The sequence below is a fragment of the Penicillium concentricum genome (genome assembly GCF_028827145.1).
Source record: "Penicillium concentricum strain IBT 3081 chromosome Unknown utg000001l_segment0_segment0, whole genome shotgun sequence".
Classification (NCBI taxonomy): domain Eukaryota; kingdom Fungi; phylum Ascomycota; class Eurotiomycetes; order Eurotiales; family Aspergillaceae; genus Penicillium; species Penicillium concentricum.
In genome coordinates this window covers 3700265-3716786 of record NW_026622754.1, presented here as the reverse complement: position 1 = coordinate 3716786, position 16522 = coordinate 3700265, and the positions used below count along the sequence as shown (strand labels likewise).

Below are 16522 nucleotides of genomic sequence, written 5' to 3'. Positions count from 1 at the left end.
ATACGCCATAAGATCGAAATTAGAAATATTAATATGGTGAAGGCAATGGAAAATGTAAAATGTAGGTAAAGAGAGAGAAGAATGAGGAGAAAGGCAGAAGAGCAAGGCGAAGCGTAGAGTGGGGAGAGCTGACGGCGATTCCCTGTAAAATTACTCCGTACAGGGGATTCCCGATAGGTTTTTTCTTTCCTTTTTCTTTTTTCCAAATTAATTTCGATGTATTGACTTCTAAAAGTACAATGAATAGTACTATGATTCTTGTATATTTACTAGAAATATAATCCTATGGTCTCTATATTTCTATTCTGTTCCTGACTTCAATACTTCAATACTGCAATACATCAATACATACTAAAGTCATTCTGTCTCAGGGCCTTTGTTCAAGTTCTATCTGCAAATCTACTCCCTTCAGGTTTTTCTTCTTTTTCTTTGTTCCTAAAGTACATATATGTACGGAGTACCCGATAGTTGTATATCAACTTGGAAGGTAATTATATTTTACATCCATGTCGACACCATAAGCGCAGCCGACAACCGCAGATACATTATTCATCCAAATACATTACCATACAAATACCGTGAGGAGAAAATAACTCCAACGTTTCCCGAGTCTGTTGACGGGTGTGGTCGGGTTTGATTTGACTTCGAGATATATTAAACGTTTTCTTTACTATGTATTTGTTAGAAGAGAAAGAGAAATATGAAAGAGAACCCCCCTGGGCTTGCAGTTTATAAAAAGAACATCTGAAACGATAGGGTGAATACATTCCAATCTCCTAATGACATTATTTTACCCTGACCTCAGATACCTAAGGAATGCCACAGCTTTGCCCCTCGTTCATATGCACCCAGGCACGGATATCCAACCCGAAAGGTTCCCAGTGTTACCGTTCAATGTTTCGCCCTACATCGGACTAGTGGACTTCCTACGGACTATTACTCCTTTCGATAGGCTAGCGAGGAACGGGGCCAATTCCTCGTACCACATGTTATCGGGCTCCCTTTTGAGTACTTTGGCCTTTGGTCTTTTTTATTTCCATTAGGAACGTTAGAAGGATACTGGCTGTAAACAGATTGTCTCAAGGATATCTCCAGGGTAAATTCCACCTGGGTAGTTCACGCAGTTCACGCAGTTCCTCTTATTGGATCTTCGGTTTCACAGCTGCATGGAAGGTCCATTTATGCATCCCAATGGAGCAATGGAGAGCAAGCCATCAGGCTCCGGGGTGTATATTATTGTATTACGCCCTATTTTTTTTTCTTTTTCTGTTTCTGTTCCTTCGCAGTTTCGCCCCCATATTGGGTGTCGAACCAGTCAATTCCAGTCGATCTTGACCCCAATCAACATTCTCATACAGATGTGGCAAACCTGAGAGCATTGAAGTTACATTGAGAGCGTAAGCAGTGTAATGACCTGCATGGTCTACTCAATCTGGATGTAATTCTTCATAAGCCGGAGAGGGGAAAATACCGTGGATCCCTTGCGCCATTTGGCTTATTCTCCAAGTCTAGTCTGAGACAAGGGGAAATAATACCCCCATTGTCTGCCTCGATCTGCGTAGATCGGAGCCTGCAGATGTTCTCGGCTCCGAAATCCTTCGTCATCACTCGTATTCAATGACTCAAAACATCTTCAATGTTGAAGTTGACAATGTTTTAAGTATATTTATTTACTCTGTAGAATAGAATACAAATCCTAAATATCCAATATCCAAGCAAAATTTACCCAAAATGCCTACCCAAAATGACATCGCCAAACACCTCCGCTCCCTCCACCAACCCGGCAACCCCCTAATCCTAACAAACGTCTACGATGCCGCAACAGCCTCCGTGATCGCCTCACTACCAACAGCACCCGCCATCGCAACCGGGTCGTATGCGATCGCCGCAACGATCGGCGTCGACGATAACGCCCTAACAAAAACCCAACACCTGACCGCGATAGCCGCCATCGCCGCCTCCGTCCGTTCCACCAACCCTGCTAAGCCACTGACCGTCGACGTGCAGGATGGGTACGGTGATATCTCTGAGCTGGCAGATACCATATCCCAGGTTATTACGTTAGGCGTTGTGGGTTGTAATATCGAAGATATGGACGCGACTGGCGTGTTGCGGTCGGTAGATGAGGCTGCGGCGCGGGTTCGGGCTGTTGTTCAGGCGGCAAAGGCCGCCGGGGTTCCTGATTTTGTGGTCAATGCCAGAACCGACGTATTACTGACGGAGAATGGGACTATTGAAGAGGCTATTGAGCGCGGGAAGGCGTTTTTGGAAGCTGGTGCTACTACGGTTTTTGTTTGGGGCGGGCCTAGTGGGAGGGGTGTTTCGAGTGAGGAGGTGCGGAGGTTAGTTCATGCTCTGGGAGGTATGGTTAATGTGAAGATGAATTTGAGAGAGGGATTTCTGGGGGTGAAGGAGATTCGAGCGCTGGGCGTCGCGAGGATTAGTGTTGGGCCGGAGCTGTGGAAGGCTGCTATGAAGGCGTTCACTGAACGGGCTGAACAAGTGTTGGCTATGTGAGTACATACGTATTTATGCTTTTATAGACACATCCATGCATTTAGTACGTTTGATTCATAGGTTAGGCATTCAAACCATCGACAGGGTCATGCAGCCCGAAAGTTAACTGTCTGGCCTTAATTCAATACAAAGTCATTGGTTGGTACACTTGGTGTAGGCATTCTGATATATCACAATCCCGTATCATCAAGTCCGACTACACAACCCATTTATGCAAGAATTTCCATAACAACAGTGTTCATCGACAACGCAAGGCCCACCATCCTCTCTGCAAGACGGCCAGTCATCATCCGTCGATCGACATTTGTTAGCCGCGCAGTAGCCCGAGCAGCATTGGTCGTTCGGGGTGCCGAATTCACAAGATGCTAGCATTAGTCCAGTTAGCGTGGGATAAATTGTTTCTAGATGAGGTATCTCGATTCTTACAGTAGACTCCCGCGCAGGTGGGTGTTGGGACACAGGTTGTGATAGTCGTTGTCGAGGGCGAGACAAAGGTTGCCGTTGTGCATATTTCAGTGAGAACACAGGCTGGAGCACTGCCACATCCTCCTGCTGGACAAGCTGCTGCTTCTGTTTGGGAGGAAGACATGGTTAGTAGGTAGGTTCTTAATATAGATGTTGCTTGAAATACTTACTGCTCAGGGCGAGGTGAGCGAGGACAAGAACAAGAGCTTGATAAAGATGCATCTCCCCGGCCTAGATATTTGGATCTTAGTTGCGTGGGAATAAAGCGTGGTCAGTTGATTGAGGTTATACAGTAAAGCTGGGACGAAAGGACTTCTATGGGTGTCTATATATACATCGCACACCAAGACACGCAAATGCCTAAAGCATCAAGCTTCGAGCAAACGCACGACCAGATGACCTGATACGAAGCCATCTACACTGTTTTGTAGTGATGTTTCAAGTTCAAACTATATTCGCGACTACCCCAGACTTTCCATCTCGAACCACGGTCAATGTTCTCCTAACACCGCATGAATACGAGGGTCAACACGAGGCGCTCGATGAAGTCGAGATTCAATTGGCTTTTATGTGAGACATTATTCATCATTCAAAATCTTGCTTTATTGGCTTTTGATTGTTTGTATAGCAACGTGATAAACTATGATGTTGCTGGATAAAATTGCCGACTGGTAGGATCATTGCTTGGGATTGATCCTTATGTTTCCCGTCATCTCAGATCATGAGTATACAATAAATCTCAAGTCAAATGTCAGTGTACAACAGGAATTTATGTAAATGCCTGGAGATAGCTCATATCTCTCGAAGCTTGACTGACCCATGTCCTATGTACTCGCCAGTCAATATACCGCCCAAGGCAAAAACAATGCACTCGCGAGCTATTTGCTATGAATGGACAAAACCAAGCCTAAAAATAGTCCTAGTAGAGATTAAATAAACCGCACGAGTTAATCAAACCCAGGCTCCAACTCCTTACAGGGCGAAATGTGTGCCTTGTGTCCTCGGCTTTCACACGTTACACCCATATCGCTTCTAAATGCAAAACAACCAGAGAATGAGACCACGCATGCATTTTAACCATCTTTCATGGGAATAAAGCAAAGATACCACAGACAAATAGGTGGAAGGGATCTTCACCAACGAAAACAGTCTACGCACAATCAGCGATTTCATGGTGAAGCATATGCGAAGAAGAGCTCTCGTGGGATTTTGTGACCCTAAGGCCGGGTACTCCAATATAACATTCCGCATCAAATTTCAGGATGGCGACTCTACAATCCTCCGGTTCCCCACACCTGGAGTGAGAATGTTCCCCGAAGAACAGGTTCACAACGAAGTTGTAGCGATCCACTAGATCCATGGCCATACTTCTATTCCAGTTCCCTGCAGATTTTGGTACTAGGGGGGCGAGTCTACTTGGCTTGGGCCCTTTTATTCCCATGGAGTATATCGACCATGAAATAAACATGACCATGGCTTTGAATATGCCTGAGCTCGAAGTGGAAGACCGCCCAGGCCTTGACACGAATATGAAAATTGGTAAGCTGCAAATGCTGTGCAAATTAGTGTCTTTTGATCTTAGAACATTATAGTTCATATCCGTGTTCTACTACAATTATGTACCTTTTGTATGAGAATGACATACAAAAGATACCTAAATAATATATGGGTCGTTTAACCCCTCCAGGGCAGCCCCAAACCCTTTGGGGACTGGGGGCGCGAAGACGACTTGGACTTTGCGACCCAAGTTCCACCCCCCTATCTCCTCATACCCATACTCAGATCACCCCAGTGCCATCAAATCAGGATAAAAGTTTCCCTTCATTCGGTCATCATGGCTTCCCCTAAGACAGAGTGAGTGATCTCCAACATAGACATCTATGTACGACATTCATCGAAGGCATTCTCGACCGCCAACAGACGAATACCATTAAAACCCAAAGCTTACGAAGAGCACCAGTTTCCCCGCAGTCCGCGCCTGCATTTTCGACATGGACGGTCTCCTCATCAACTCCGAAGACATAATAGGTCTATCTACGAACCAATTGCTTGAAAAGTATGGAAGACCTCCTCTGACTCGGTCAATTCAAGCTCAGCTTATGGGTGTCGCGGACTCGACAAATGGCGATATATTCCACAACTGGGCCAAGCTGCCTATTTCCCGCGAGCAATTCGCCCGCGAATCAAGTGAGGGCATGCGACTACGTTTTCCCGATTGCAGGCCGCTGCCTGGCGCGGAGAATATTTTATCGAACCTAAGCCGTGCACGGAGTGCTTCGTCTGGGGATATGATTCAGCTGGCTCTAGCTTCCAGTACCAAGACCCGGAGTTATGAGCTGAAAACCTCGGGGCCAGAATCGAAAAGGTTACTGAGCTTTTTCCGCCCCGACAGAAGGGTCCTGGGTGATGATCCACGAGTGCGACAGGGTCGAGGGAAGCCAGCGCCCGACATTTATTTGCTCGCGTTGCAGTCGTTGAACTCAGGGGTAGACTCTGCGGAAAAAGCCATCCTGCCCAGCGAATGTTTGGTCTTCGAAGATAGCATCGCTGGAGTAGAGGCTGGAAGACGAGCTGGGATGAGAGTTGTTTGGGTACCACATCCAGATGTGGCGGTCGAGTATCAGCCGATGCACAAAGATATCCTAGCAGGGAGGTCGGGGAGATTCAAGGTCGGAGACGACTGGCAGCTAGGAGAAATTGACGACGGCTGGGCTGAAAGTATACCTAGTCTGGAACACTTTGATTACGAGAAGTATGGCCTCGATGTGGTATCTCAAATATCTTAATGGAACAGTTCAAATTCAATTTGGTACTAAGTGAACGTCAAAAAGTATAATCCCGCATATAAAAAGAAGAATGGGGTCCATTAACGGGCCCAAAAAGCAACGATCTCATCAAAGTCTTTCATCTTCAAGCTCTTCAAATCTCGATCCTCCATGGTAATCTCCTTCCTCAAGCGACAAGCAACTCTGAAGGCAATGGAAGCTTTTTGCATCTTGCCCATCCCCTCCAGCAACTTTCCCTTGAGGAAAGTAGTGCGAGCGATCTCATTCTTGTGCGCATTTGGATCAACTGACCAAATTTCCAGCGCGCCGTTGATCCTAGTACTAAGAGAAGTCAGAAGATTGTTCAGCGACTTGGTTAAATGGCAGTGCTTACATCGCCTCCTCGTTCTGGCCCGAGCGGATCAGGTGCTCGGCCATCTTATGGGTGATGTTTGCAGTGTAAAAGTCCCTCTCACCGACCGTCTCGCGCATGTGGTACCAAGCTCTGCGGTGGTATTCGAAGCTCTCCTCCCACTGGTTTTGTACAGCGCGTAGATTGCCAATAGCATACAGAATCAGTCCGGTCCGGACATCTTCCCTATCATTCTTTCCCAAGGCCTTCTCTCTGCCTGCCAGACTCTCCAGAAGAAGCGTATCACACTCTTCAAGCTTGCCCTGCGCAAGAAGACTCCAGCCCAGAGTGGCCTCGCCTGCCCGGGGAATATAATTACCCAGAGCTTTGCGTATCTGAAGCGCCCGCTTCAGGTCGGCTTCGCCTTCCTCGTACCGCTTATCCTGAATGCGTGAAATCCCTCGCTCTGCATAGGCGAGGTATAATCTGTCGTCCGCAGTTCCCAGCTCTTTGCAGATTTTGGAAACTAGATCCAGAGAACGCTCCTTGTTAATGCGACTTGTCTCAAAATCGCTCGCATCCATGGCTATAGCTCCTAGACAGAAGTGGATGTCTGCAAGCAGAGAATCCCGATCTGGATGTGTTGAGGACTCGCAGATACTGCGAGCAGTTTCAAAGAAGCCATCGAATTGCTTTGTTCGTCCACGCTCTTTTTGATACCTGGTAATGTTTAGACTATATAGCAAGCAAAATGCCTGGGTTTCGTATACTCACCATGCTGCATCGGTCAGTAGCTTTGCGAAAAGTAATTTGGTAGCCTCCGAGGAATCTAATATAGCTGGCCACAGCTGATGCATCCTCAGAACATGGGGGTAAATTGCTGCACAAGCAGGCCATCGTCCAACATATAACCTGTTGCCAGAGGATTTGGGTTGGGGTAGCTCTGGTTCCTTTGATGGCTTAGGCATAGCCGATGGCCAGTCCGCCCAGAGAATCCGCACCACTTGGTCAAACATGGACCGTTTCCTCTCAACATCCATTGTTGCCAGAATCACGTCTTGTACGATGCGATGGACTGATATTTGCTGCTTTTGTTTATCTCTTTGAACCAGAGATGATTGCAATAGATCAGTACGAGCCTCAATGTAATTACTTTTCTTGAACGACGTGCCCTCGGAAAGCAGCTCCACCGACGCTTCCAATAAATCTTCTCCGATGGAATCCGGATCAAGAAATGAGATCAGTTCTAGAAGCTGTTGAGTTTGAGGCTTGAGCTTCCCAAATGCCCACACAGTGGAGAGAGAGTGACGATATGTGACCAAATTAGTGTCGAACTTTGTCTCATAAAGACCGGCGTGTTCTTCATGATCCGTATACAGCTCAAAGAACTCTGAAAGGGTGAGGTCTTGTCGACGGATAATACCTGCCATCTGGGAGATGGCCAAAGGAACACCACCAAGTGCATCAGAAATTTGTCGCGCTGTATCGACTTCTAGCTCGTTGAAAACGGTAGTGAGATGATTGAAGAGGGAAAGGCTGTCTTCCGGTGAAAGTGGACCGAGATCCAGGCCTGAGGGTCTTCTCGTAAACATGCTCTTCGTCAATGGGTCGCGACTGGTGATAAGAATCGACCCACTACCTTGGGGCCAGTAGTCCGCCAAAATTATTGGGTCATCTGCGTTGTCGAATATAAGCAACCAGTTTGCCTCTGATCTAACTTCGCACGGTTGAATAAACCCATCTGACCCTGATAGATCTTTTCGGGGATTGGAAAGCCATCCTTTCACAATTTCCCTACTAACAACCTGACTCTTACACTCGGATGAATCTTCGAGTCCTAGTGCCAAGGACATTTGCTGGTAATGATGGTCAAGTTTCGCAATCTCATCCGCCACGACCCAGAATACTGCATCAAAGGAAGATTTGTGACGTCGGGCGAACTCGCGGGCTATTTCGGTCTTTCCAATGCCTCCGAATCCGCAAAGTGCAAACTGCCTCAGAGCGGTGCTTGATGCTGTGACCCTGTTCTTTGGAGGCAAGAGCTCAGTCGCAAGACGCTCCAAAATATCTTCGCGGCCGCAGAAATCCTCATTTGCCGAATGCGTGTTGAGAAGGAAGCATGGTAAGTGGAGGGTTTTAGAAACCTCAATTTTTGGGGTGGAGGGATGCACCAACTCAAACCCTGAAAGAGATGTTCCCTCCGTTGCTATATTCGAAGGCCATTCGGTTGCTTTGTTCGAAGGCCATTCCGTGAGTTCCAATTGCTCAACTAACCGACGTCAGTGTGATAACCTGGTGAGATAGGGATACCCAGCTCACTCTTTAGTGGTAATTCGCTCATTGTGGGCGAGTAAGTGCTCGTCGTTGCGTCTTGAAATTCCTCTGAGACTATTAGTGCCATTCTGCTGTCTTCTGCTTCGACTATAACTTACGATCCTCAAGCCGAAGTGCAAAAAGAGATACAGCGTTATGCAATGTATCGTAAAGAAATTTGTTAAGCTCTGGTAAACTTTCGCCACCAATGCTCTTGGTGAAAAGGCATGTATCGTGATGATTGAGATTGAGGCCGATGACGGTTTCCATTGGGGCACGAGTTGTACAAGCTTCGCGGGGGACCAACTACGATCGAAGTTAGCGTTGATGATTCAATCGAGGGCTCCAAACTGACTTGTTGGTATTTCTGGTGCAGTGTGGTCGAACTGGTTTTCGATTCCCTCAGTTCATACGCGGATAGTATGGGGGCACTGAATGAGATCCCTTCGAATCTATGTGCGAGGTCAAGCAAGATGGCACCTTCTTGCTCAATATTGGTGCTTGGAATCCTCAAACTCTTATTGGTCGTTGCTTCGAAAACATCTCGAAACCGCAGAAAGGTCGTGGTCTTGTCGCTGTAGCGATGCGGAGTGCTGAGGAAGATAACGCCAGCTATAGCATTGACAAGTGATCCATACCGAAGAAACTGTGTATTAGCGATGCACAATGCTTGTTTGACCAGAATACCACCCAAGCTGTGGCAGACTATGAAAACTGGTTTGTCGATGGTCTAAAGGAAGTAAATCAGCAAGCATACCGACAGCTCGAAGAGAATTAATCCAAACATACTTCATATGGGGCTGATGTTGATCGCGCATCACTTAGCTGTTGGAGAAAGTCGTGACCTAGCATCAAGCTTGACTCCCACGAAGGCTTGGTAGCCGCAAATGGCGAAGCATATTCATAGGCGAGGATGCGCGTCCCAGCACTGGGGCCCGGTAGAGTGGCAAGCCATTCTTCATTAGCAAACGGCCATTCTTCCGGTAAGGTAGTTCCAATACCGGGAACGAGAACAACACTAGAGAGTAAGTGGGGGCACTAAACCGAGACTGTAGATTACTCTTACTCGACGCCATCCTGAGCATCATCAAGTGGATCCCGTAGTACCCGAAGGTGACCGGTCATGAAAGTCATGGCCATGACTGCAACTAAAAAAGATGCTGAGAGAGAGAGAGAGAGGATGAAAAGTGATGCGGGGTAGGCACACCTTTGGGCTAATCCCATAAAGGCAACATATTAACACTTGCATACACCACACTTGCATACACCTACACGTAAGAAGATTTTTATAAAAAGTTCTACACGAATTTAGATTCTATTTAATTCATATAATCCATTTATTACACGTGGAAGATGTCTTATTATATTTAGTATGGGAAATAATACAGCAAAATACCACTAGGCCATAATAAAACACCTCAGTTCTTGTTTTGGGCCTAGAGAGGCCATATCCCATTTTGATGATCTATTGTATTTTGTTTCTCCAGGTGTTTAGTTTATTTTTTTCTAGACCCTCGTATCGCTTTCCCTCCAATTGCATAAAATTATGCCTTTACGCTTGCATCACAATGCACCTTGCGGTCCCGTGCAAAGCTGCATTCGCCCTTGCTAATAGTACTACACAACCGTTGTCATAGTGTCCTACTATATGTACCTAGGTATGTCCTGATATACGTATTAATAATGTGATGTTACAAAAGTTGAAACAACAAGATCACACAATATGACTCGGATCCTTCTCGCTGCCTCCAATTGTAATGTCTGGCCTAACTCCACGACATCTTGTCCACAGCCTCGCCCATCCCTCTTTCGCAGCCTGAAAGTCCCAAAGAAAAATGCAGTAGGCAAACAAAGTGACCGGAATACAGAGTACAAAAAACCACCAAAATTTCACCGCGTTCTGCCCAAGGAGATCAATGTTCATACCCATTAGGCTAGAGCAGAAGCTAAGGGGGATGAAAAGCGTTGCAAGTAGAGTCAACTTCTTGAGTCGCTCAGACTGCTCAATGGCTTTGCGAGATTCCTCGATCGTAGCTTTATTCATTGCCATGGTTATGCCCCTGGTGCACATTTTTGAGAGGTCGATGCAACGAGCATGAAGCTCTTCATAGTCTTCCAAGAGACCCTTGATTGTAAAGGCACCGCACGAACTATTGGCTCCAAGGTTTCTAACCGTCTCAGTCTCCGAGGTCCGCCGGGGTGTGCCGATGCCGAGATTCGGTGGTACGACATTCAATCCTTGACTGCTCCGCTCAGCCAACTTGTAGAGTGCACGAGTACTATCTTTCAGCTGCTGGGCATGACGATTGAGGATGGTGTAGAAATATTGAAGAGTCCCCAACTCATCAGCTTTAACTGATTCAGTAATGGTGTTTATTTGGATCTGTATCCTGGACTCTATGAGATTCAAGAACTGAACTTCGGAGAAGGCCGTATGTGTAAATAACGGGATGCACATCGAAAGCGGATCTCGAGGCGCGCGACGGGCCAAATCGACAAGTGCAATCAGTGAGTCGTATTGCAAAGGAAGAATGGCCGTGCTTTGCGCAATATCTGCCGAGGCATTCGCCTTTGGATCTAGACGATTGGTGGTGGTTCGAAATGCCATTTTGGGATGATGTTGGAGGATAGGAAGTGGCGTAGCATTGGACTTGATGTGGTTTGTCCATGGTCCCGGGGGAGATTGCTCCAAGGGTCTACCTTGATCCATCCAGGCAATGACTGAAAGCGCATATCAGCAAATATCCTTCACGTGGTATGGAGTAAAATCCCCTACCTGTCCATCCTTCATCTGTTTTCGTGATACAAATTGAGATCCATTGTTCTATCACAGAGAAAGACGAGCACACGGTAGAGTACTCGCGCACTAGAGAGTCTCCGCAGCAGACTTTAGTAAACGCAAGCTGCTGCAGCTTGTACGTTTTGAGCTCAGCGGATTGATCTGACCGCTGGGACTGAAGATCCTGTCCGCCGAAATCCTCGCGATGGAGAAGAGTGCTAATACAAAGTCTAAATATGTTATTTGAAGCACTGGCAAGTGATGGGAAACCGAACGAATGTCTGAAAATGCTTGCGGAAAGAAAATCCATGTGTCGTCTGAAGAATTCCGGATCTATGTTGTATTTGCTCCCAAGCACAGACACCCATGATGGTGATATGTAGCCTCGAATGAAAACCATCTGTCCCGCGCCTTCTGCCGGAACAGAAGTATCAGCGTCAAGAGCTTCATGTTGCTCTTGACTGTATTGTTGTACATTCCACTTTCTCTCTCTATCGCTGTTGTATACCACAACTAAATCGTGAGGCTGTTTGGACTTGGAGGCAAAGATGGAGGCGAAACGGGAGGCATCTTCTTCTAATTTCGCCGATTTGAAAATCCTACGGTCTTGTATCATCCATTCTTTGATATCGAGGTAATTGTTGCCCGGGAAGGCCGACGTGCTCTGAAATCTCCCTGAAAGTGAGATAATTCCTCGGGTGTAACTTTCGGGCGTGACTGTCAAGACAAGAGTTCAAGGTGTTAGTATAGTAGTACTTGGACAGATGATAGGATGAGACCTTACGTGGCGGCTTTCTGCGCTCCATGTTGTATCTTGTCCGACTATTAACTGGTCGCATGCCTCGTAAGAGTAAATAATTTGACTGATAATGTGCTGTTGGGTTAGGGTTGGACAAAAGGGCTCTTCAAAAAGCGGCTGTACACTGCACGCCAATAGATCGGTCTATCTTTTATCAATAAATGGTAGTGAGGCTGAGTCCTCACATAAGCAAAGGATGAGGCGAAGCACGGCCACCCATAAGAGCGTCTGCGCTAATGCATACCAAAGCCTTACTTTGCAGTTAGCGTGAGCGTGCTATCTGATGATTCGTCAAGCAAGGCGGGGGAAACCAGAGGGGTTTTACCCAGGGAGTTCTGAATCACCTTTAGCGCTGGGAGCAAGAACTTAGTGCGACCATTTATTCTCATCTCGGCGGGAACCAACGAGCTCTCATTGGCGGTATCGACGTGAGGCGCAGGGATGGTCACTGGAAGCTCGTGGAGAGGGAAGGCAATGCGAACAATAGCCTGGCCAAACTTGGTGGGCACGTCGAAGTCGTGCATGATCGCCACGCGGAATCGATTCAACGCGTCACAGAAGAAAAGTGATATAAAAAATAATATTAGAGAAAAGATATATGATTTCTAAGGAAAAAGAAAGAAGGAAAAAATAAAGACGTTGAAGTCCCAGTGGATCTAGATAACCCTTTAAATTTCTCAACCTTGGACGATCTCACCTGTCACACCCCATGTACAGAATAAGAAGATGATCATCGTGACCTCAGGTTTTAGCTAGTCCTTGATCTGGACGTACACTCTGCGAGGCGAGAAAGCTTCACTATGGACAAGTATATAATTCGCCAAACATTGTGAAGCCCATTATACTAAGTTCTAGGGTACTAAAATACTACTCTTATGTACTTTGCCAGGGCATAGTCTTGACTATCTACATGCCATCCGGTGAAACTAGTCTTAAACTGCCTAGGTTAGTAGAGTACAGCCCCACCTGTTGAAGTTCCTCCTCGTCGTCACATAGTTGCATTAGGAGCGTCTTAACCCTACGTGCCGGCTGCAAGCTCGGAGAGAAATGCTCGTGCGATCTAAGATGAAACGCGAATTCAATGATTGTCTATTATCATCGTTCTATTATACAAAAATACCAACGCCGGTGAACGAAGACCTCATTTGAAAGATGGTATTCGTCGAAGAGCAAGCAGCAAGAAAAAGCAATAAACACCACGACAGTCAAGAGAGTAGAAACCAAGAAAAGCAATACAATAATTAGATGTATGAGACAATGAGAAGAAAACAGTATAAAGAAGCATAAATAAAACTCAATCCCAACCAGACACCAGCATCAGGAGTCTCCCTAAAACAAACCCAGGTTCTTTCCCGAACCCATCCATACCAAAGACAATCCCTAGTCCAACCATCTATCTATTCCCATGGATGCAGTTCCTCATCTGATCGTGTCTCGGTAATGTCATCCGCAAGCATTTAACAAAAGAAAAGGTGCAGAGACGACATCTTGAAACAAAACAATAAATCGCAGATTTGGAAACACGATCAGACCGTCCGACTCCTTCCAGTGCGCTGGTTTCCCATCAATATAGTACAAACAGATAAGAAAATGCATGAAAAACAAAGGAAATAAGAAATCAATCGAGAGGCGTTGATGTGTTCTCTCGTGGGAATCAAGGGGCTTATGCAATGAGGTTATTAAACAAAGGAAACAATGGAAAATTCAAGCTGTTGCGAGACACTTGTATTGTGAATCGCATCATACAGCAGTGGACCATGATTGGTCGCCCCGGGGCTTCATTTCGTAGTTCTCTGGCTCGGTACTAGTGGGTCGACGGATGGTAGAGTTGGGGAAGTACATATGCGGCGGCATCGATGTCGGGTATGCGGGGCCAGTGGGTTCAGGGTAGGTGAAGTCGTTGGCCGATCCAGGCGATGGCATGCTACCGTGAGACGGCGAGGCCCATCCAAGATTAGTCATGTGCGGGCTGCCGTTCACGCTGTTGGGACGGTGGTCACTGTTGGCCGGGGGCTCCAGGGGTTGGGGTGGAGCGTAGGGATGCGAGGTCATGGATGGCCGGGCGTGGGGCGCACTGCCGTAGCTGGACAGCGAAGGGGAGGTCGCAGTCGGGGAAGCCCGGGGGCTGCCTTGGGGGAAATCCCCACGCACATGAGGTGGGATAGGACCGGTGCCCATGTAGTAGTCGCCAGCAGAGCGGTGCATATTCAGCGGCGGAAGTTCACCGCCAGGTGACATGGACGGGTGTTGCGCGGGTGACGGTGTAGAATGGATGGAAGCGTGTTCAGAAAACATTCCTTCGCCAGGACGTCCACGATCCTTATTTTGCCGCAACTGGGCCTCTGTTTCAGCAGCGGCTTCTTCGATGGTCCCAGTGTGGTGGTTTTGGTGCCGTGTCAACGTCGTACGGCGCGTGAAGGTTTTCTGGCAGTTGGCGTACGGGCATTTGTAGGGTCGCTTTCCGGAGTGGATACGGCGATGTCTGGCCAGTGAAGATGAGTCGCTAAAGGGCTGAATAGATGTTAGATCTAGCTGGAACAGAAAGAGGAAAGATACATACCTTGCCACATCTCTCACACATATGAGGCTTCTCTCCGGTGTGTACACGGGAGTGTACTGTCAAAGCCGAGCGTTGAATGAACTGTTTTCCACACCCTGGCCACTCGCAAGCGTGGGGTCGGACTCCGGTATGAATACGCTCTAATAAACTGTCAGTAACCGGATCTCCTAGATTTTTGGAGGATACATACCATGTCGAGCAAGATCGCTGCGCCGTGCGAAGCCCTTGTTGCAGGTTGAGCAGTGGAATGTCTTTGGTGGTGGTTCAATTCCTGCTCTTCCCTGTGGGACGGGTTCCTGCTGCATCTGGGGATCGCCAGCGTATCCCGCAGGAGCATAGGCCATGTTTCGAGGGGTTGAACCCGTGGGCTGTGCATAATAGAAGGAGTCGGCAAGTCCGGCATCCATCTGCATGGGCGGGGGACCGTGAGGAGGGTATGCGTTGACAGGGTTGTCCGAGCCACCTGATTCGCTCTTCATGGTAGGCGAAGCTCCGGTGTGTAACTGTGCGCTCTGTTGAAAGTACTGTTGTTGTTGTAACTGCGCTTCGGCGGCGGCGGCGGCTGCTGCGGAGTTTTTCCTGTTCAGGATGGTTGTGAAGTCCATGACCCGACCCAGCAAGTAGCCAAGGGACCGCGGTCAAGGACTGCTTTCGAAGACGTCCTTCGGCAGACCTTCCAGTATTCCCACGATGTCCGATAGCTATTGAATTCGGAAGTCCTTACGCGTAAAGGACTGGCTGATATGAAGGGTGGCGGCCGGGAGGGAGATTCGGGTCAGGAAATAGCAAGTTCTGCCAAGTCAAAATATAGTCAGAACCAATTTTCGGTACAGTCGATCGAGCTCGAAAAAGCTCCGCGAGCTGAGAAGCCAGAAACTCACCCTGGGTGAACCTGTATTACACGTTCTGTCTTGGACAGTCCCTCAGCGAAGAATGGAACGGGGTATATTCTCCACTTTTCTGCAGTGGAATGCAAGGTTGCGTAAGAGTATCGAACGATGGGCTTTCTGCCAAAAAAGCCAAGCTCCAGAGGATAATGTTGTGGTCGGGTAAAGGCGGAACGCGTGGTTTGTCGGTGGTAATATAGGCTCTGTTAAGGTTCCTATACGGAAAAAAAAGTCGATTGTCAGCATGCAATAAATATCAAGATGGTTGCGATTCTGATTTTATTTCCACAAGCGCTTGGCCATACGCTGATCTTCTCGTCTCTTGTGCGCGATCCTCGGTGAGGAAGACCAGTCACAGTTTTAGGATGAAAAAGACAAGATCAGCATAGGGAAATTGTCCGTGTTCATGAAACCCAAGCTACAGCGCAGGGTTGGGCAGCCAAGGCGGAATAGGCGAGATGCGTCATAGGGAAATCGCGGTGAATGCAAGGAGAGCGAAAACACACCTTTTAAGGAAGCTCAAAGTTTCAACGGGTATAAGGGAAGAGTCGAGGAAAGGTCGAAGTAAGAATTCGCGCAGACCGGAAGGGGAAAATGTAGACAAAGAGAGATCAATATTTGACGATGAAAAGGAAAGGCGAAGGGTTAAAAGGTAGAGAAAGGGGGGAGAAATAGGAATTATGTTATTATAGGTGATTTAGGTGTGGTAGGTGCCACTGTCTGCATCTCTGTACATCATTTTTTTTATTTACTTTCCTTTTTTTTTTTAAAAAAAAAAAAAGTATTATATGTATTATATGTATTATATGTAATTTCAAATCTCACTCTGTATACATTTACATATGTGTTCATATATAGTCCCTGTATAAACCTCTAAACTCCCTTTCTAGAAGGCTAGTTCTCCTAGACCCAGCGAAGCCCGCTAGAAGGAAACCTGGCCGCCAGAAGGATCCACAACGTGCCCTCCCCCGAAAATGGATACGAAAGGCCGATCCGAACCTGAATTTCTTTATTTATCCTATAGCCCTGAAATTTCACTCTAGATATAGCCTATAGTGTGTTTATTCCTCCAAATCGAGATAATA

The 16522-nt window shown here is 47.1% G+C and overlaps 7 protein-coding genes across 7 annotated transcripts; 2 read left to right on the top strand and 5 right to left on the bottom strand.

Annotated features, from left to right (window-relative positions):
* Window positions 1-1731: 1731 nt before the first annotated feature.
* Window positions 1732-2517, top strand: N7517_001402 (isocitrate lyase/PEP mutase family protein; the record flags this gene model as incomplete). Its single annotated transcript, XM_056719132.1, has 1 exon — window positions 1732-2517. The coding sequence occupies one exon, from the start codon at window positions 1732-1734 to the stop codon at window positions 2515-2517; it is 786 nt and encodes a 261-aa protein (XP_056583267.1).
* Window positions 2518-2726: 209 nt separating this feature from the next.
* N7517_001401 (uncharacterized protein) lies at window positions 2727-4155 on the bottom strand (the record flags this gene model as incomplete). Its single annotated transcript, XM_056719131.1, has 3 exons — window positions 2727-2882; window positions 2944-3087; window positions 4141-4155. The coding sequence occupies 3 exons, from the start codon at window positions 4153-4155 to the stop codon at window positions 2727-2729; spliced, it is 315 nt and encodes a 104-aa protein (XP_056583266.1).
* Window positions 4156-4454: 299 nt separating this feature from the next.
* On the top strand, window positions 4455-5768 carry N7517_001400 (putative HAD superfamily hydrolase; the record flags this gene model as incomplete). The annotated part of the gene is made up of 3 exons (XM_056719130.1): window positions 4455-4521; window positions 4857-4864; window positions 4926-5768. 3 exons carry the CDS (start codon window positions 4455-4457, stop codon window positions 5766-5768), a joined length of 918 nt encoding a protein of 305 aa, XP_056583265.1.
* An 80-nt stretch (window positions 5769-5848) lies between these two features.
* Window positions 5849-9552, bottom strand: N7517_001399 (uncharacterized protein; the record flags this gene model as incomplete). Its single annotated transcript, XM_056719129.1, has 8 exons — window positions 5849-6089; window positions 6142-6819; window positions 6874-8368; window positions 8419-8481; window positions 8532-8718; window positions 8768-9142; window positions 9202-9430; window positions 9479-9552. 8 exons carry the CDS (start codon window positions 9550-9552, stop codon window positions 5849-5851), a joined length of 3342 nt encoding a protein of 1113 aa, XP_056583264.1.
* Window positions 9553-10126: 574 nt separating this feature from the next.
* Window positions 10127-11997, bottom strand: N7517_001398 (uncharacterized protein; the record flags this gene model as incomplete). Its single annotated transcript, XM_056719128.1, has 3 exons — window positions 10127-11133; window positions 11189-11908; window positions 11976-11997. The coding sequence occupies 3 exons, from the start codon at window positions 11995-11997 to the stop codon at window positions 10127-10129; spliced, it is 1749 nt and encodes a 582-aa protein (XP_056583263.1).
* A 244-nt stretch (window positions 11998-12241) lies between these two features.
* N7517_001397 (GNS1/SUR4 membrane protein) lies at window positions 12242-12514 on the bottom strand (the record flags this gene model as incomplete). Its single annotated transcript, XM_056719127.1, has 1 exon — window positions 12242-12514. The coding sequence occupies one exon, from the start codon at window positions 12512-12514 to the stop codon at window positions 12242-12244; it is 273 nt and encodes a 90-aa protein (XP_056583262.1).
* Window positions 12515-13730: 1216 nt separating this feature from the next.
* N7517_001396 (putative C2H2 finger domain protein) lies at window positions 13731-15155 on the bottom strand (the record flags this gene model as incomplete). The annotated part of the gene is made up of 3 exons (XM_056719126.1): window positions 13731-14501; window positions 14551-14690; window positions 14741-15155. The coding sequence occupies 3 exons, from the start codon at window positions 15153-15155 to the stop codon at window positions 13731-13733; spliced, it is 1326 nt and encodes a 441-aa protein (XP_056583261.1).
* Window positions 15156-16522: the final 1367 nt, after the last annotated feature.